The sequence below is a fragment of the Schistocerca cancellata genome, chromosome 1 (genome assembly GCF_023864275.1).
Source record: "Schistocerca cancellata isolate TAMUIC-IGC-003103 chromosome 1, iqSchCanc2.1, whole genome shotgun sequence".
Lineage (NCBI taxonomy): Eukaryota > Metazoa > Arthropoda > Insecta > Orthoptera > Acrididae > Schistocerca > Schistocerca cancellata.
Genome location: NC_064626.1, coordinates 812,092,333 through 812,114,401, shown reverse-complemented (window position 1 = coordinate 812,114,401; position 22,069 = coordinate 812,092,333). Strand labels below are relative to the sequence as shown.

At 39.4% G+C, this 22,069-nt stretch overlaps 1 protein-coding gene across 1 annotated transcript in view; it reads left to right on the top strand.

Moving 5' to 3' along the window:
* The first annotated feature begins 16,664 nt into the window (after positions 1 to 16,664).
* The window catches only part of LOC126188093 (prefoldin subunit 6), a 44,665-nt gene continuing 39,260 nt past the window's right edge, over positions 16,665 to 22,069 (top strand). The window contains exon 1 of the mRNA XM_049929555.1: positions 16,665 to 16,829. Coding sequence (XP_049785512.1) covers positions 16,754 to 16,829 — 76 coding nt within the window. The 5' untranslated portion in view covers positions 16,665 to 16,753. The remainder of the gene's footprint in view (positions 16,830 to 22,069) is intronic.

Here is a 22,069-nt window from a genome sequence, read left to right as displayed (position 1 = left end):
TAATTCTTTGTCTTTCCGATTCAGGTTGTGATTAATCTGTTGTCTCAAAAACTTAACACTTTGTAGTGCTGGTATTTCATTGACTGAGAATCTTGTTTTTATAGGCTGAGAAGTTCTGTGAGAAGCACTGAACTAAATATATTGACTCAAGTCAAAATTCGAGAACCCTATTACCTTGACGTATCTGTTGATGTTTTTGATTACCTTATTGCCCGCCTTTTCATTAAGGGGACTGGTTGTATTTTTTATTACTATACTTGAAAGTCGCTTGCCTTGTATGGTGGATAAATACGATATTTTAGTGCCTGTGTTATTCTGAATTAGGATGCAATGGTGTTCTTTAAGTTTTGAAACAGATGAAAATCATGTTGGAACTGTATGGACAGTGACTGATGACAGTGAACCCAAGGCATCTGACTATTGGAGATGTCACAGTGCTCATATGTATTCTTGCATTTTCATGCTGATGGAGAGGATACTCTATGTGGGGACGAACTCCTAGAATTCGAAACTTGATTACAGCCCACAATTTCTCATGTTCCCCAAGTTAGATTCTATAATTCAGAATTCTCTAGCAGCAGAGGGCGGGAATACGTAGACATAAAGAGTAGAAATGTACAATATTAGTAATGTTTGTTTTATTTAAAAAACTTCAAGAGCTTTCACCTAAAAATTTGGAGGCATTAGTTTTCACCACACCCTTGTATTTTTTACTTTTGAAGTATTGGTACACACAAGTTTCTCAGTGTTTTTTGTCCATGGCCCTCACTATTCTGTTTTGGTTTCTAAGACACTTTTTATCAATTTTATAGTGATTTAGCAAAAAATAAAAAACTGCAACATAAATTCTGCATGCACATAATATATAAAATCCAGAAAGAATTTTGATGCAGTAGCACTATAGACCGAATACAGTGCTAAATGCAGATGATACAATGTTTATTCGCAGTAGTAATGATTTCAGTGGCCTTGAAACATGTGCTGAAAACTATTGGCTTAGACTAAATGGATACTTGCTGAAGAAAAGTAAAGCTCAGCAGAGGGTTTTTATTCTAAAAGACAAGCTTCCCTCAAGTAGTGTAAATAATATGTAAAACATATTAAGGTTAAGTTATCTATAGCAATTTATTTGTCAAGGCAAGTTATGATTTATGTACCTGAAATGACCATGTTATTTTTTATTTTTAAAAAAGCACAATATCATAAGGTATCATTTTGTAGGAAAAATCTAATTGTGTGTATGTCGTCTTAATACTGCAGAAGAGAGCTACCAGGATAATTACTGGTTATATATATAAATTTGCAAGGTTACTGTTAACAGCTATTAAGTAATGTATAAAATGCATATTTGAACCATCAACTGTATTTACTTTTGTCAGTTTCGGTTAAACCATTTTAACCCTTCATCCGTGAAGATGGTCCAAGACTGAAATTGTTGGGTGTTTGGGTGTAAAATAAAACCAGTTGATGGTTCAAATATGTATAGACACACTTCAAAAAAAGTGGTTCCGAGAGTCCCAGAACCTGTACAGAAAATTGGAATAGACATCGACATAAACATCATTTCCGCCTTTTTTTATTGCTAATGAAAACCACATATGGCATGTTGTATCGCCATACAGTGAGACCTTCAGAGGTGGTTGTCCAGACTGCTGTACACACTGGTACCTCTAATACCCAGTAGCATGTCCTCTTGCATTGACACATGCCTGTATTTGTCATGGCATACTACCCACAAGTTCATCAAGGCACTGTCGGTCCAGGTTGTCCCACTCCTCAACGGTGATTCTGCTTAGATCCCTCGGAGTGGTTGGTGGGTCACATCGTCCATAAACATCTCTTTTCTATCTATCCCAGGCATGTTCAATAGGTTTCATGTCTGGAGAACATGCTGTCCACTCTAGTCGAGTGATGTCGTTATCCTGAAGGAAGTCATTCACAAGATGTTCACGATGGGGGCGCGAATTGTCGTCCATGAAGACAAATGCCTCGCCAATATGCTGCTGATATGGTTGTACTATTGGTCCGAGGATGACATTCACATATCGTGCACCCGTTACGGAGCCTTCCATGGCCACCAGCGGCGTACGTCAGCCCCACATAATGCCACTTCTAAACATCAGGGAACCTCCACCTAGCTGCACTCGCAGGACAATGAGTCTAAAGAGTTCAGCCGGCCGGGTTGCCTACAAACACGTCTCTGACGATTGTCTGCTTGAAGGCATATGTGACACTCATTGGTGAAGAGAACGTGATGCCAATTCTAAGCAGTCCATTTGGCATGTTGTTGGGCCCATCTGTACTGTGCTGCATGGTGTCATGGTTGCAAAGATGGACCTTGCCATGGACGTTGGAAGTGAAGCTGCGCATCATGCAGCCTATTACGCACAGTTTGAGTCATAACACAACGTCCTGTAGCTGCATGAAAAGCATTATTCAATATGGTGGCGTTGCCATCAGGGTTCCTGCGAGCCATAATCTGTAGGTAGCGGTGATCCACTGCACTAGTAGCCCTTGGGCGAGCTGAGCGAGGAATGTCACCGACAGTTCCTGTTTCTCTGTAGCACCTCCACATCCGAACTATATCGCTTTGGTTCGCTCCAAGATGCCTGATCACTTCCCTTGTTTAGAGCCCTTCCTGGCACAAAATAACAATGTGGATGCGATCGAACAGCGGTACTGACCGTCTAGGCAGGGTTGAACTTCAGACAACTTTAGCTGTGTACCTCCTTCCAGGTGGCATGACTGGAACTGATAGGCTGTTGGACCCTGTCCTCAGTCCCTCTCTATCCATCTATTCCTAGCCCCTCTCTTTGTCTATCTATTCCACTCACCTTCCTGTCTGCCCATCTCCTCCTCCCCCTCTCTCTGTCCCTCTCATATTCCCATCTCTGCCCATTTCATCCTGTCCCCTCTCTATTTGTCATCTCCTCCTCCCCCTTTCTCTGTCCATCTTTTCCCCCCTCTCTATTCTTCTCCTCCTCTCCATGCTCTGCAGTGCCCATCCATATTTGTAGCTCCTGTAATGTATGGCTAATCTGTCCCCACAACATGTGTGTCACTCAGGGTATCTTAGATGTCAGGGACTGAAAACCGTTTTTACCTGCACCTCTGCTCCTGTGAGAGCTATGAGATTCCAACCCCATAGTGCTGATTCAAATATAGCAAGTGGCATGCGTTCAGAATTAGCTGAAACCTAAGCAGTGGTTTGGATGGGGATTTTGAACATACACACAAGCTCATTTACATATACCTATTTCTATACATGCCAGGTGTCACTCCTAAGAATTGTTAGGTGTATTTTCTCTGATATTTGGAAAATATTTCAATTTCGTTCTTGCAATGTAGTGACGTCCAGAGTCGAGGTAGGCATTGGTTTGTTTATTGTTACAAACAAAATGGTTTTTAACAGAATTTTACATTTCCATTCAATAGAGTGGTCCCAAATTAATCTAGTGCAATATTTACTTTACCCATATTTATTAACAGGAGCATTAAAACATGAAGAATAACCAATACTCCATTAGGGAATAAGTATAGCTGGTACATAATGGTAGCAGTCAGCTTGTACCAAAGTAGCGATGTCGCTCCTGGAGTGCTGGTTATTCTTCGCATTTTTTTTCACCATTGATAATTCTCGTATATCTCACTACACTAATTAGGACCGCTCTGTTGATTGGGCATGTAAAATTATGGTTTAAAAGTAATTCTACTTGTAATCAGAGTTAAACCGACGGTTTCTGTCGACACTGGGCATTGCTTGAAAGATGTGATGAGCTGTATTTGTTAGCCCTGATTCCAGCTACACATTGCAAAACAAAATAGCGAATGTCGGCCAAAACGCCAGAGAAAATACGCCTGATGGCTCGTAGGATGTGATTGTGATGTGTATGTATGTACGTGTGTGTGTGTGTGTGTGTGTGTGTGTGTGTGTGTGTAATTTCATGGAGAAAGTGCTTGGAGTGAAATTCAGATTTAGTCTGTTGTTATACAATTTATTACAACACAAAGATAAAAATCGAATATGTAAGCACTAGACAACTGTTCACAGAGAACTTAACAGCTCCCCCCCTCCCCCCTGTGAGTGTGGAGCACTGGAGGGAGGGGGAAGGGGGGCAGGTCGTCGGAGGGTGCAGCTGCTGCCATCTTCATGTACACTGAAGACCCAAAGAAACTGGTATACCTGCCTAATATGATGTAGTGCACCCACGTGCACTCAGAAGTTCCACAGCAAGACGTGGCATTGACTTGACTAATGTCTGAAGTACTGCTGGAGGGAACTGACGCAATGAATCCTGCAGACTGTCCATAAATCCGTAAGAATATGAGCAGGTGGAGATCTCTTATGAACAGCACGTTGCAAGGCATCCCAGATATGCTCAATAATGTTCATATCTGGGGAATTTGGTGGCCAGTGGAAGTGTTTAAATTCAGAGGAGTGTTCCTGGACCCACTCTGCAGCAATTCTGAACAAGTGGGATGTCTCATTGTCCTGCTGGAATGACCCAAGTCTGTCGGCATGCACAATGGACATGAATAGATGCAGGTGATCAGACAGGATGCTTATGTATATGTCAACTGTCAGAGTCGTATCTAGACGTATCAGGGGTCCTGTATCACACCAGCTGCACCCCTCCCCCTCCTCACCATTACAGAGCCTCCAGCAGCTGGAACATTCCCCTGGTGACATGCAGGGTCCATGGATTTATGAGGTTGTCTCCATGCCCGTACACATCCATCTGCTCGATACAAGTTGAAATGAGACTCGTCCGGTCAGGCGACATCTTTCCAATCATCAACAGTCCAATGTCCATGTTGACGGGCCCAGGATTTGTGCTGTGTAATCATCAATAGTGCACGAATGGGCCTTTGGCTCTGAAAGCCCTTATCGATTGTTTCGTTGAATGGTTCACACACTGACACTTGTTAATGGCCCAACATTGAAATCTGCAGCAATTTGCGGATAGGTTGTACTGCTGTCACGTTGAGCGATTCTCTTCAGTCCTCGTTGGTTCTGTTCTTGCAGGATCTTGTTCCGGCTGCGGTGGTGACAGAGATTTGATGTTTTATCAGATTCCTGATATTCACTATATACTCGTGAAATGGTTATAGGGAAAAACCCTACTTCATCGCTACCTCAGAGATGCTGTGTCCCATCACTCGTGGGTCGACTATAACACCACGTTCAATTTCACTTACATCTTGATAACCTGCCATTGTTGTAGCAGTAACTGATCTAAGAACTGCGCTAGATACTTGTTGTCTTATTCAGGCGTTGCCGACCGCAGCGCCGTATTCTGCCTGTTTGCATATCTCTGTATTTGAATACACATGCCTATACCAGTTTCTTTGGTGCTTCAGTGTGTATGCATATGACCAACCCAGCTCTGGATGGATGGCTTCTGGGAAGGGATTTGGCTGGACTATTTCTTGGTCAAAGAGAGGAAAAAGAACATGGTGTCATGAACCCACCTCGTTCAGTACATGTGATACTGGGGGTTGGCTGGAGGTCGCCGGTGACGGCTATAGAGGGACTGTTGATCTGTGTTGATTTGTAGCAGTGGGACACTGGACTACACATGCGACAGGGTAATGGATCATCTAACATCAGGCTCTGTTTGAATGCTAGGATCACTGCTACAATCTCAGGAGCTGTGACAGTAAGGAATCTGGCTGCTGACAATTTTGACGTGAGTGTGATCGGTTCGACATTGCTGGACAGTTTGTAGCTACAAGCGAACTGGCTCCCGAACATGCAATCTGTTGTAGCAATGATTTTTTAAGAAGTTTCAAGCAAATATGTCTCTGTTGAGATGTCACACTAGAATACTTGTGGGTAGAGGTACCACAAGCAGGGATGTGTGTGCATTCTGAAAAAAATTCATCATAATGACATGAGTTGCTAGTGACTCATGCACTACCATGTTCCACGACTGTATGTGCGTCTGTTGCTGACGCAATGGCAATAACTGTCTCACTGGTATTGGTCATGCTGGGGCTGTTGTCCTACTCCTGTTGGATGTGCTGCAGTAAAGAATGTGTGATGCCTAACTCATGTGTTCTGTATCTCTGATTCTAACATTTGACAGTCACTGACTAGCTGTAGATGAAGGTTGTATTTAGCACATGTTGAAGATTTTTTGCAGGCTGGTGTCATCTGAAACTGGTTATGCATGTAATGGTGAATCACCACTGATACTGTGTACAAATTCTCCTTAATGGTTGGTTGGAGGGTCGTTTGCAGCTTGTAGTTGGATGGCCACTGTAGGAAGCTCTTTTGACAGGCTCTTATTGGGATGATGCTTGTTTCGAACCAGTGCTGATCAGAAAGTATTGAATAGTTAAGTGATCTAGTGCAAAGATTCTACTCCTGTCACTTAGTATCTGGGAAAACTGGTTTGGTTTTTGTGTTTTGGTTTTTGTGGTTTTGGATGCAAGACATGGAGCATTTATACACCTTCTCACCAAAGCGAATGTGAACCTAACACAACCAGGATTGCTTTGGCATGTATGTCAATGGAATGTTGTCACTAAGCAGAGATGTGTCTGTTGGGGGTGGGCGATGGTTAGTGTCTTCATGGTGAGAGCTAGTGGCGTCACTGCTGTGCTGGTCGGTAACCGCTAAAATCGTGTCAGCTGCCCAAGGCTGCTGCCGATGTCATGTTTCAGAAATGTACTGGCATTGGCCATTATTGTCTGATACATTTGCGTATTGTTTTTGTTGCAGAATCGCAAAGATGTCTGTCAGCCAGAACTAATCTGCTTTCCATTGTTCAATTTTCACGTGATATCATTGTCATCTGGATCGATGATGGTAGTTTGATGAGTCATAACGTCCAAAGCATATGTGTGGCATGAGGAACGAGGCGATAGATGTGTGGAGATGTCTCCAAAGTTGAAATAACATTCTGTGTTCCAGTGTGTCATTGTAAATCACCTGTTGCAACTGTTGCTCTGGTGTTTTTGTGAGCCTGTAAAGTTATGCCTCTATGGCAGTGTCGAATTTTCAGTAAGCAGGGGACGCTAATATGACGTTGCTGATGATATGGATGTGCTGTCCTACGTTGTTCAATACGGCAATAAACTTGGATGTGTTGTCAGAAATGTTATGACTCTGTAGAACAAAGTCAACATTTGTGAACCATGCTGCTGGGTGTTCCAGGTGGAACAATGGAAGCTAGGAATGAAAGTGTTCTACATATTCCAAACAAAGATTTTGTTGTTGGATGTACTGGCTCATATGGTCTGAAAGAGGTAGCATACGAAATTCCTGTGCCAATAAAAATTATTCCATTGCATCATGGCGTGATGATACAGCAACCTTATTATGGGTAATATTAAAAACAGTCTGTTTTATTAACTCAGGAGTTTACTCAAGGCACGGCATCGTAAGGTCATCTAGCAATATAAGGGGAGGACTCAGTGTGGTCCTATCCTGGACTACTATAACGGAAAATAAGAACCAGGAAACAGGCTGAATGAAAGTTACTGTCGAGAGGCATGTGTCAGTTATAGGTACAATATCTAACGGAATAAACTGAAAAGCATGCAATAAAAACACATTGGGAAAAAAACACTGGAAACTGGAGAACAAGGAATGTTTGAGAACAAAAGAATAAAACAAGAGAGCTCAGTTATGTCATTATCAGTGATGACAAGTCAAAGCAATGCAGAGCAAGAATGTGCACAAGCTGCAGCCATGCATCACACATGAGTTGAATGAAAAATCTTCCTGCATTCTCCAGCTGGCTGAGCTCCACATAGAGTGATGAACAGATGCAGCTAGAGAGTTTCCGAAGGGGTGCACCGATAAAATCCGACATTGCGAAGTTGCGTAGGCTGGAAGTAGTCTATGGGCATTGTCTTGTTGTTGAGAAGTTTGAGTAACCAAAATCACCAAGGAGATCAAAAGTCATTGCATGTTCTTTGTGCACGACTGAATTGTAGTCGAGTCAACAGCACAGTATGAAGAAACTTCATTTTCAAGTTTCATATATGCTGCAGATTAATCTGTGTGGTGAAACACGTCTTGCAAAGCACCATGAGAGTCACTCTCATATATCTCCTGATGATGCAAGCTGCAATGGAAGGATGACTTATTTACTGCCCATCATGTCATGTCGTGTCAACACATTTCACAATGCATTTTATATGGGGACAGTCACATATGCCATCAACGTATCTACAGCTACATCTATACTCTGCAAACCACAGTGAGCTGCATGGCACAGAGTACATCCCATTGCACCAGTTATTAGGATTCCTTCCTATTCCATTCAAGTATGGAGAGTGGGAAAAATGATTGTTTGAATGCCTTTGTGCATGCAGTAATTATTGTAATCTTATCTTCATGGTCCCTGCATGAGTGATATATAGGAGGTCATAGTAAATTCCTTCAGAAGTCATTGTTGAAACTTTGTTGATAGATTTTCTCAGGACATTTTACGTCTATCTCCAAGAGTTCTCCAGTGTGGTGCCTTCAGTATCTCTGTGACACTCCCCCATAGATTAAACAAACCTGTGATTATTCATGCCGCCCTTTTTTCTGTATAAGTTAAATATTCCCTGTTAGTCCTATCTGTTATGGGTCCCACACACCTGAGAAATATTGTAGAGCCAGTTGCATAAGTGATTTGTAAATAATCTCCTTTGTAGGTTGATTGCACTTCCCCGATATTCTACCAATAAACTGAAGCCTACCACCTGCTTTACTCACAACTGAACTTATGTGATCAGTCCATTTCACAACCCTATAAAGCGTTACATCCAGATATTTGTATGAATTGGCCGATATCAACAGTGACTCAATGATAATCGTCGGATACTACTTTTTTTCGTTTTGTGAAGTGCACAATTTTACATTTCTGAACAATTAAAGCAAATTGCACCACTTTGAAATCTTATCAAGATCTGCCTGAATATTAATACGGCTTGTTTCAGGCAGTACTTCATTATAGATAACTGTATCATCTGCAAAAAACCTGATTTTGCTATTAATATTATCAGCAAGATCATTAATATACAACATAAACAAAAGGGTCCCAACACATTTCCCTGGGACACCCCTGAAGTACCTTCTACATCTGATGGTGACTCTCCTTCCAAAATAACATACGGTGTCCTTCCTGAAGTCCTCAACCCAGTTACAAACTTAACTTGATAACCCTTATGATAGTACTCTTGACAATAAGCGAGGATGTGGTCCTGAGACAAATGCTTTTTGGAAATCAAGAAATACAGCATCTACCTGATCCAAAGCTTTCAGTACATCATGTGCGAAAAGTGTGAGTTGGGGTTCACATGACTGATGTTTTGAAAATCCATGCAGTTGACACCAAGGAGATCATTCTGTTTAAGGTAGTTCATTATGTTTGAGCTCAGAATAGATTCTACAACTTAAATGTGCCCTGGAGCTTTGCTCAGTTTGAACAGTTTCAGCTGTTTCTCTATACAACTGACACTAATACTTACTTCTTTCATCTTTGCAGTGGTACAATGGTTAAATTAGGGCAATTCTCCTGGGTTTCCCTTTGTAAAGGAACATTTGAAAATGGAGTTAAGCATTTCAACTTTAATACCCTCAATTACAATTCCTGTCTTATTCATTAGGGACTGGACACTAACTTTCGTGCCACTAATAGCCTGTACGTATGACCTGATTTTCTTGAGATTCTTTCAGAGATCACTTGTCAGTATTGTGCTATGGCACTCATTGAAGGCATCACACATTGCTCTCTTCACAACCAAATGCATTTCATGCAGTATCTCTCTGTCTACAGGTCCATGCTTTGTTTTACACCTATTATGCAATAATCACTGTTTCCTTAGAAGTTTATTTATAGTGTTTGTATACCATGGAGGTTCCCTTCCATTATGAACTGTACTACTGAGTACGTATCTGTCCAGTGCATAGTCAACTATTGTTTTAAACCTGAGCGACAGCTCCTCTACATGCTCCTGCCCTGTGCTGAAAGTTTCAAATTCCTTAATGAGATATGACCCTACCGATTTGTTATCTAGTTTACTGAACATATATATTTTGCTGCTTGTTTGTACCTTGGTAATCACTGTTGTCACAACCAAAACATGGTCGCTGATACCAGTTTCAATGTGGACATCCTGAAAGAGGTCAGGTCGATTTGTTGCCATTAGATCAAATATATTTCCATCATGAGTGAGGTGTCTAATTATCCGTTCTAGGTAGTTTCCAGAGGAGGTATTTCATAAAGTTTCACAGCATGTCTTATGACACTCACCGCTAACAAAACCACAATTTTCACAATTAACTGTTGCATTGTTAAAGTCTCCACTGATGATTATAGTATGACTGGAGAACTTATGTACAAGTGGACTGACATTTTGTCTTAAGTATCAGGAGGTGAGTCTGGTGGGCAGATAAAAGGATCCAGTTATCATTTCATACCCACCCCTTGTACTGGGACTTGCCCAAAAAAATCTTACTGGCAGCTTCAGTTTCTGTTTTGGTGGATCTGGCTTTCTTGTTTACTGTGTCAAATACACCGCTTCCATTTCTCATATGCCTATCCTTTCGATATATAATTAAATTTTGCCCCAAAATCTCACTGCTATCCATTTCAAGTTTCGACCAGATTTCTGTACTTAGTATTATGATGAGCTTCACTGCTTTTCATGGGCGATTCAATCTCTGGCACTTTATTGTAAATGCTTTGGCAATTAACCATTATGATTTTAATGCTCTTACCTGTGGGAGGCATTTCTATCGATCTTACAGTGATACTTCTGGCTTTCCTACAGCTATTGTTATCTGGATTGAAGGGAGAATCACCTGATCTAAAAAAAAAAAAAAAAACACGTTGTGTGGTTCGCATACAGTCAGCTGCCTGAGTAGCACCCTATGATGTGCAGTGCACACCTGACTCGTTTATGATGGCCCTACAGTTCTCAGCCAAATGGCGCTAGTCCAGGAAGTTGTTGATTGTCACAGAATTGTCGAAGTCTCTGGTTCAGTCCCTCAGCGCGACGCAGAACCAAAGGGATATGATCAGTTGTGAGGATAATGGCTACAAATAGTGAACTTCTTTGAATCTCCATGTGCAAAGCAGGTCTTCTTAACCTTCCCTACCCATCGCTGGAATGACCCAACAATGACATCAGAGCCCAGACGACAGGCATTTTTTCCAACGCGCGGCACAATCTGCAGTTGCTTGCACCCTCTTCCCACAATGACAGCTGGATCAGCCTCTCCAACATGTTGAATGACGCCCCAAGCCATACATACAGAGTGCATCTGGTGTCCTTTCCTGTCCCTTGCTGCCATTTCCCTAAGGGGTACCATCGTTGGCTGTATGTTTTAACTGCCAGTGATTAATAGACCCCTACGCTTTGTATTTGCCTTCTCCTGACATTGGACAAAAACGGTTTCCCAAAAACGGGTGAAGCGAGTCCCACTGGCTCAGTTTCAGTTTCAGTGAAAGACAACACCCAAACTTATTTGCTATGGGGATTGGTACAACACTCTGAGTCCTCTTTCATCCCACCCAACCTGTAGAGGACGCCTAGATCTGCCATTGACACGTCGCTCGCAGGCAGGCGACGAATAATGACAGATCTTGTACTTTCTGTAGAGTAGACAGGATCCACAGGAGAGGACAGTACTTGCAGTACCTCCGGTACAGGTATCACAGGTACACAACTCTAGGGAGCTTTTCCAACAAATCGATCCGCAGCAGCTGCCAGTCGTTTGACAGTAGATAAATCGAAAGTCAGCGGCTTACGAACGTCAACCAACTCAACCTGTGTTCACGCTGGGGCTGCATTTTAACTAGAGAAATGTATTACAAGGCGGTGAAAAAATAACTTGATATTAATTTTCACTGATTTCTTTGAATCTGTCGAGCTAAAAAGTTTATAATAACTTACAAAAATTGAAACTAACACACAAGGCGAAATTTCTATTAAGGGAATACGTAAACCTGTGGTAAGAACTACGAGTTTCCTAAAACTTTTTGAGGTTAATTATAGTTGTTAGCAAACTCGAAAACAGAGATAATTTACGATAATGCAGATAATATACAGGGCTATTCCTCTTAAAGGAAAAAATACATTAACACAATATGTTTCTTAGGAAATCTGCTACAGTAACTAAATGACAAAAACCGATTTGCTACAAATTGCTCATAGATTATGCAAAGGACAATGGTAGCTTTAGAAAATTCTCAAAACCGCACGTTTATTTGCGTTGATATTCAATGAAGTTCAGACGTGATGTATTCTTTGTCAGAACTGTGAACTACAAATGCTGATTCGCTAAGAAATAAATTATGTCTCCAAAACACTAGTACCGATAACTTACAAAAATATAGTTTTGTAACTGGCTCAATATTCCAAAAATAATCTATTTCTCATGTAATCGTACAATGAAATTAGAGAATGATTGTTTTTAATAAGGATAGGCCAACTGTTCTCAAAAGTTTCAGGAGCACATAATTAAATTCAAGCCTGATACTGACACTAATAGTACGAGTTTATTGCAGCAGTCGCAAATGTTCGAAAACTCACAAAGTATCACAATACAAATGGGTACTACTGCTGTCAATGAAAGATTACGCAGAAATGACGCAGTGAAACATGCAAATCTAGAACTTTAAATCAGCACACGATCTTGTACACATACTGTGACGTTATATCACGTAAGTCAAGGTTTCTGGAGAAGAAAGTTTTTACAGTGTCATCGTCCGCACTCACAATGAGTCATTATATAGTAGTTTATTTTATGCATTTCTTTCTTCTAAATGTTTATTTTTATTATTGTGCTTATTTTTCGTGGCAAACTGCAAATCTTTCTATTTAACTTTCTTCTGCATACGAGGTCAGGTATCTGAAAGCGAAAATTGTTTAGGTTTGATCATAACGGAACAGAGCTGACATCCACACTGTATATAAATGACACATATTAATGAAGCAATTTTCATTAAATAACATTTTAAGTGGAAAAAGCAGCTCTATTGGAGGAAAAATACAGTAATTTATAATTTGATTTAATTAAAGAAAAGCATAATGGGTAAGGCAAATAGGATTTATTTATTCCTTATAAATATTATTTGACATGCTTGTGTGTATATATTTTGGCTACCAAATAACAGTCGAAGTTTTGAAATGTTGTTTCACTTCTCAGCACTTTACCACACAAAATTAATCAAGAACATACGTTATGAAGTTTGCTTTGGCTATTAAGAAAGTTCATTGTTGTTAGTTCCTCAATGCCAATATCATATTCTGACTTTTTGTAATGCAAATGGTAACTAACAACCTCAGTTTCACGGTTCAGTACTGGCGTGACATGACTGACAGTGTGAATACATCCCGATGTGACGGGTCCATGACATGATGTGAGAGCCAGTGTAAACTGCCTTATCAACACTCAAGAATTTTTATTCACTACTGATCATTTAAAATAATATAGGTTTGTGGTGACCAGTACAGATCACATATGCAACGGGCGATTTCTGCTGATCACCAGTGTTAGAGAGATTTTTCGCGCTGACCGCTCGCTTATTCCGTGTTGTAAAGACCGTTGTGGTGAAACTCTGTTATTTACATTGTAGATACTCTCTCTTGTTTTCGGGCTTTAAGATAAGTCATAAATGTTCAGTTCTCCACAGTAAATGTTCTTGTACCCTTTACGTCAGTGTTCCTTATATAGATGGGAGTAAGAAGAATTGCTGTGATGAAATAAGTTACTAGCGGTCTTTTCTCTTATTGCACCCACATGTAACACGCATTTAATTTGTGGCCGACTTGCAACAGTGCAAGATTTGCCTCAGGTTTTATAACTGGAGTATAATACAGGATGTAGTAATACACACAATATAATAAAATAAACCAATGTCAATAAGATACAGAATACATATTAAACACAGCAATAATAAAATGCACCGCAGGGGAATTTCTAAGAACTACTGTCAATAAGCTGTGCAATAATATTGTTCATCATAAACCCCCTGTGTAATAACTGAATATAATTTACAGGACATAAATACAGCAGACATAACCACAGTACATAATAATACAATAAACTGCAGGAAAATTTGTTAAATGTCCTCCTCAGGCATCTCAAAGAATTCTTTAATATGGTAAAATGTGTGATATGATAGTTAGCTATACCACTTAATTAAAAAAAAGCAGGTCCATAGACAACATAGGTTGATAATTTGTTGAAAATTTTGAGTGGGTTCACAATGTTAAAATAACAAGTTCGTGCAAACCTGTGTCTTGGTGTACCTAAATTAGCCTTAGCTCCGGTATTGTGTTCATTAATTTCCTTCAGCAGCGAATTCTGAAATATTGTCTTTAATATAGGATATGAAGATGTATAAATTTATAATTGTGAGTATTCTGAGCCTGGAAAAAAGAGGGCACCATTGCTTCATACTACTTGCTTTATAAATTATATGAAAGTTTTTTTTGTTTTTTCGTTTTTCTTAAGTATTCATCATGTGAAAGATGTCTTCCCATGGATACAGACTATATGGCATATGAACGGCTTGTTGTTGATAATTCTTCCGGGTTATATGGCCGTGGTCCATGAAATTCTTCTATTCCTAACGTTTCGTCCAATACTATGTTGGATATCTTCAGAGGTATGGCTGGTCCTGCTGAGTCCTGCCGACTCATGAAATGTCAGCAGAACTCAGCAGGACCAGCCATACCTCTGAAGATGCCCAACATAGTATAGTACGAAACGTTAGGAATAGAAGAATTCCATGGACCACGACCATATAACCCGGAAGAATTATCAACAACAGTACCATCCAGTCATGAAAGCCGTTATTATATGAAGGGCTTATTTCAATAGTTGTACAAGCCCATTACCTCCACTTTTCTGGATATAACGCTTCTGAAATTAATGATCCAAACAAATAGAAAAAAAAGGTTCATCTCTAGCAAGAAGCCATATGCTTGAATATTTCTGGTATCTCAACTGCACATTTTTCAGCTCTCATTTAACTTTAGGACTCTGTATCTCACAATGAACAAAAATGGACTTCAAATAAGCCCTTCATATGTGGCTGGAATAGTCTGAAATATGCCTGAAGGCAATCCAAGCTCACTACAAGCTCACAAGTTTTAAAGTGAAGTATTACATACAAGATATTTTTTCACTTATCTGATTGATATGTTGCTCCAAGCAGAGTTTGAAGCTATGTAAAAATTTAAAAATTTTACTGACTTATTTTCTACTTCATTTTACATTCACATTAGGAGTTGTTGGGTTTTTAAAGAATTACACTGGAGTTTATTAGTCGTAAACCAGTCCAAGGACGTATCAAGGGTTTCTTTTGTTATCCTATTCAGATATAAAATTTTCTGATATGTGCTAAGTAGTTTTGTATAATTAGCACAACATATCACAAAGTGAGCTATTAACAAGTCATTAATTTCTACGTTCGAGGAAAAGGGTGTGAGAGTAGATCCTTGTGGAAGAGCTGTGCTGATTTCTGTTAAAGAGGAATTTACGTTTTTGAGTGAGAAAAACTGTTTTCTGTTACTTAAACAAAAATTCATCATAGCTAACACACACCATAAAACTCGAATTTCCCTAGTAGAATTTCAGCAAAAATTCGATCGAATGTTTTGCTTAGGTGACATAATGCTAGGGATATCATGTTTTTGTCTTGGAGAGCTTTTAAAGTTTAATCCATAATTTCCTAAATGGCTTGAGAAAACTAAACTGATTGTTACCTATGAGATTGTGTTTTTCGTAGTTCCTGCTTATTTGTGTGTGGCAGTACCTCAAATATCTTTGAAAATAGTGGCACATTGAGACTGCTCTGTCGCTTTAAGGAAAGTGATTGTGCTGTATTTTAATAACTAGGATAACTTTTGACACCTTGAGTGAATCTGAAAAAGCTTCAAATTCTATGCGTTTATTAAAAATAAAATCTAAATTATAGTAGCTGCTGTTATTCGTTTCGGTGTCACCACTGTGGAATTTTCTGGAGAAAATCCTTGCAATGAATCACAGACTTCAGATTTTAGCTGTTGTAATACAATTTATTACAACATACATACATGAAGATTCAACTTGAATGCGTGTACACTAGTCAATCTCCATACTATTGACCGTCAGAATCAGTTAATAGCTACGAACTTGTGGGATAAAATTATCGAATAACTTTTCACAAACTGTACTAGATCCATCTGAACAAGCAATGAAAGAGACACTGCAGGACTGCTTAGTTGCCCACCCATTCTACAATATAAAGGATTTTATTAATTTAATTTAATATTCTGATGTTAATAACTAGACTATTGTGCTTTTGAAATTTTTGCTGTATTGTTGTAAGTTCGTGATGTTTTATATTGCTGTTAGATCGTAATGATAATGGAATTATTATTATTATTGTTGTTGTTATTGTTAGTATTATACGTCCAGTCGTTACTGCATCAAAGTTCTTGGCAAACAAATATTTATAGAAGAAAGAGCATTACCAATATTTTGAATATTGATGACAGATTCCATAGTGCGATACGTTTATTCCGTGTGATTATGGAGAGATGTTTTTGAACATCATCGTGTTACTTTGACTGTGCGTTTTCTAAATGTTCAAACTCATTTCTCAATGAGAGCAGAGAGTTATCTCTTTCGATTGAGACATACCTTATATGTCCATCATTACTTTCTACCGTGGCAGAGTGTATTTGACTACAGTAGTAGAAGTGTCAGAGATCGTATTACGGCGATTTGTTTGTTTTGATCGTTTAGGTGCACATGAAAGGAAGAATGATGGAGAAAATACAAGAGGAAATACAAAGGAAGTTGGATGAATACAAAACTGTCCAGAAAGGTAAAGTAAAATATAATAACGGAGTATTTTGTGTTACTAGTGTAGTGGTATTAACATGTGCCGGTAGGTTGTCATAATTGAATAGACATCTTACTTCTTTTCGTCATTTCTGCGAGATGAAACCCTTATATCGTGAAATAACAAGCCCATATGTAACTCAGTTTTGTTGGGTATTAATCCATGTGTGCTCCTAATTCTGTCAAATAACGTTTTTTCACCCTCATGTGATTTCCCACTTTCTGCCTTTTGTGGTCTTGTAAGAGCAATAGCATGAAAGCAAAACAAAGTTATGCCAAAACATGCCTTCACATTTCCTCATGCCGCTCGAAATTTTGTCATTTGCTTTTCTCTTTCTTCTCTTTGTGGTCAGTATTTTGTCTTACCTCCGTACAATCTATAGTATCAGATCTCTTCAATCTCAAACTTTCTAGAGAAATGTAAACATATATGTCACTAACCAATAAATATTGATTTGTTTGGTTTTGGTAGTCTGTAAATTCTTGAACTTCAGGAATACAGACAGATCTATTGTATACGGAATGATATGATTCTTTTATTGATAATGTTTGTTATGAAGTAAAATTTGAGTTGGCTGCAACTATTTATTTACTTATTTGATTAGCCACTTATTTTTTATACTTGCTTTCACAGCCTCAAAGATACTGTAATGTGTTGTCACTTTATCCCTTGGAGTCAATGAAACAACACCCTTCCTTATCATATTTTTTATCCTGTCAGTGTTTTTCTTGATACCAGTATTGTCATTATGTTAGTGCTTATCCCTTCTGAAGCAAATCATTTTAAAAGTTCATGCACCATAGGATTTCCCAAGAGTATGTGGCACTAGTACCACTTTTAGAATAGATTTATTGAGAGGGTGGGTGGGTGGTGGCGCTGGGCAGTACCATATATCCAGGGGTTTAGGTTGATATGTCTGGAAACGTTGGAATCAATTAATCAGTACGTTAACAAAATTGCTGTGATAATATTCACTGTTAGCATTTGTCACTTGAAATCAGGAATCAAATTTAGATGATCAATTAAACGCAGAGAGTTGGTAGCAGTAGTACTCACTGCCTCCACAAAATTTGCTCTGTTATGGGATGTGTGAAGTGCCCAGCCCTCGAAATCTTGTGTGGTGACAGAAACATGCTCAGAAAAGCTGCATTCCGTAGTAGACAGACCTCAGAGTATGTTGGTATCTATTAGGCCTATATTTGTATCTTTAACATCAGCTGCAAGAAATTCAAGGAGTAGAGGGCGGCCATATGTAACAGTAGTATGTATCATTTAATTTCGTAAGTTTGTGATCCACTTGCACTTTGTATTCAAAATGAATCGGTGCCCCTATCTAAAAAGGATACACAGCAGGATATTGTATAAAAGTACCTCCAGATAGGTGTATTCACTAAGAAAAAGCTTTTTTACTACTACTACTGACTGTAGGCCTACATGATGACGTCAGAGAACTTTGCCCTTCAAGTAGCCTGAGGCACAGTCAAGTTGAACAATCAGAAGAAAATGTGAAATACTTGTTAAATTGTTTACATACCGTAGCACAACTGCCTCAAAAGTGTGAAACGTAATATAGCAGTTGTCACTTTCATCCAGGAAATATTTGAAACTGAAATATTGTTGCTAATTGTCAACCCAATAAAATGTCATTTGTTTTGGTAAACTGCCAGCTACAGTATCGAGTGTGACCTGTTAAAGCTAGCTTCAGCAACAAATCATATGACTGTTGAATTTGTTCTTGTTTCGAGGCTAATGATTAGCACCACTTGGACAGACTGGCAAGTTGGGTCAACGTGAAGTTAGATCAACTGCTTCTGTAAGTTCTGTTGTACAGCAGAGGTCTGGTTTCTGTCTATGGGATTGGTAGGTGAGGTTAATGAGGCATGGCCTATATCTCAGTAGGAATAGGGGTAGGATTGATGGTATTACCCTTCCAAGGGCCATAGGGGGATGTATCCAGTAGCTGTATATTTTTAATGCATATAGGAGAATACTTATTGTCACTTCTGTATGCTTGTGGTATCTTGCACCGACAGTAGTTTCTGTTTATTGTGAAATATAGCGTATAAGGGGGGGGGGGGGGGGATACACATCCCACCAGATTCGTTTTACTGGCTTTTGGGAGAAATACTTACCACCAAAACAGTTTCCCAAGAGGATTGGAAAGTGTACTTACTGCAAAATTAGTATGTCTTTTGTGGATTTGGGGAAGTGTACTTGTCACCAAGTTAGGGACAAAGACTTTCAAAATATATCTTGTCAACTTGGGATGTGCCTGACATGTTGTGGTAATATAATGTACCAAGTGTGTAAAAATGAATTTGTCATGAGAGTACTACTGTTGCCTTTTGTGAAGCTGGAAAAATTAATTAGTTTCTACTATGGGAAAAACACTTACCATCACAATAACAGCTGACAAAAGGGTCATGGGAGATATTCATACCGCCATAAGTTTTGATCACATAAATAAAATTATCAAAAAATAGTCAGTTAACCACAATTCTAATATGATAAAAAAAAAAAAAAACTTTTCTGAGTTGGTACAAAAACTGCGCCTGCAGTAGGGTTAAAGGAGCACTACATTTGTGGGTGTAACCCTGTAGTAACTGGTGTGAGGGCAGCACCATTTTTAGGATAAATTCATATTTGAGGCAAACAATATTAAAAGAAGTAATTGTAAGTGAAAATTTTGATCCCAAAACTTGAAGATAAAATGGAGTTTAAAGTAAATACTTTGCATCAAAATATTGTAGGGTTAAACAATAACATCAGTGAGCATCTAATTTGTTTAAACTCACTAGAGCCTGAAAACCATGTGAATGTAACTTTAAAACATCACTTTACTGCTCATACAGGAATGCTGAATATGGATTGATGTACCTTAACACCCAGTTATATTGCAGAGAAAGGAGGGGAAAGGATACAAATATTAAAACATTGATAACCATAAATTTTGCAGTGATCAGCATTTTGAAACCATCAACAGATCGACCAAGGCAAGTGGATGGTTATTGAATTTTGATGAGATTCATTAAGTAGGCCTACAGGTCAGCCATGTTTGTAGTCCTCATGAATACTGCTGTAGACAATTTCAAACTGAAGAAATATGTTTATTCAGCATATTTCCATCCAATAATGGGTTATGGAATATCTCTCCCCCTCCCTCCATCTCTTTGGAAACCCCAACGTATTGGGACTGTTTACAGGCTACTCAAGTGTGTTGTAAGGATTGTATATGGTGTTAATTCTGCAGCATGCTGCAGATATTTTTCTAAGGCCTTTGGTGTACTGACAACTTCCCCACTATAGGCTTTGTTAGATACTGTCATTAATATACGTTGTCTTCCATCAAATTTCAGATGAACTGCCAAATGTCAGTAACTTGCTGCCACAATATTTCGGCACAATCTTCTGAGAATCTTCAGGTGTATACTCGTGATAGTACATAGAGCTCACCTATTTATTAAGCCCTGCAGTGTTTGCACGGTGTAGCCAGTTGTCTTTGTGCATGTTTTGCTTGAGAACATATGCTTTTCTGTAAGTCTGCACTACTGTTGGTGCTCTCCATGCTGAAAGCTTGCCTCATCAATATTGTATTTCCCACAGCAATATGCCGGACACTAGTTCACATTGATGAGGGCCTCAGACAGTTTTATTTCATCTGATTGACAATGGAGCTCCAAAACTGTAATGTATGGGCCACTGTTTTTGTTGTAGTGCAATACCTGACCAGTAGAAACAGTGTTTTGTAATGGCAGATTTGCTGGCATGGAAGAGATGAATATGCCACTGGTGTTCCACAATGTGCTCCTGGACAGTGTACATCCTTTGCTATGTGTATTATTTGCTGCACTATCATGAACTCTTATAAGTTCCTGTCTTTTGCAATCTAGATTGTCTTTGGCAGATCCTATAAGTTCCGAGATGGAGGTGAAGGAGAGAAGGTTGTTTGCTGTATTTTTAGGTGGCTCAATATGTCATAAGGACAATGGTACACTGCATTTGCAGGCTACTAGTTGACCTCATCAGCATACCTATTATATAATTGACATGTTTCTGTGACATTAGGCAGAGTACTACATAAATGTAATGTTAAAGTGATATTTCTTTCTTGCATAAAAATCTTGAAACTGCTGGATTTGATCATAGTTGATTTAGATATGTTCAAGGCGGTTGTTTATAAGAGTCAGTATGGGTGCGGCAATTCATGTATAGGGCAAATAATGTTGCACTGTACTGGAGCACATTTGGAATACCAGTGACGTACTCACCTCCTCCAAGCCAGCAAATCAGTTGCCACAAAACACAGTATATCTTCTGGTCATTCAATGAAATACAACAAAAACTGTGTCCCATACTTCAAGCTTTTGGAGCTTACATTAGATAATGGATAAATATCTGAGTCTTTTGATGCCTGTTTTGCACAGGTACACTATGTCATCAAAAGTAAGCGGACACCTGGCTGAAAATGACTTAAAAGTTCGTGGTGCCCTCTATCGGTAATGCTGGAATTCAGTATGGTGTTGGCCTACACTTAGCCTTGATGACAGCTTCCGCTCTCACAGGCACACATTCAATCAGGTGCTGGAAGGTTTCTTGGTGAATGGCAGCCCATTCTTCATGGAGTGCTGCACTGAGGAGAGGTATTGATGTCGGTCAGCGAGGCTTGGCATGAAATCGGTGTTCCAAAACATCCCAAAGGTGTTCTATAGGATTCAGATCAGAACTCTGTGCAGGCCAGTCCATTACAGGGATGTTATTGTTGTGTAACCACTCCGCCACAGGCTGTGCATTATGAGCAGGTTCTTGATCGTGTTGAAAGATGCAGTCACCATACCACCACCACCACCACCACCATCTCCAAATTTTACTGTTGGCACTACACACGCTGTCAGATGAAGTTCACTGGGCATTCACCATGCCCACACCTTGCCATCGGATCGCCATGTTGTGTACCAAGATTTGTCACTCCACACATTTTTTCACTGTTCAATCGTCTAATGGTTATGCTCCTTATACTAAGTGAGGCATCGCTTGGCGTTTACTGGCATGACATGTGGCCTATGAGCACTTGATCGACCATGAAACTGTCATAGTACTTGCAGTGGATTCTGATGCAGTTTGGAATTCATGTGTGGTGGACTGGATAGATATCTGCTTTACGACCGTCTTCAACTGTCGGCTGTCTCTGCCAGCCAACAGATGAGGTTGGCCTGTATGTTATT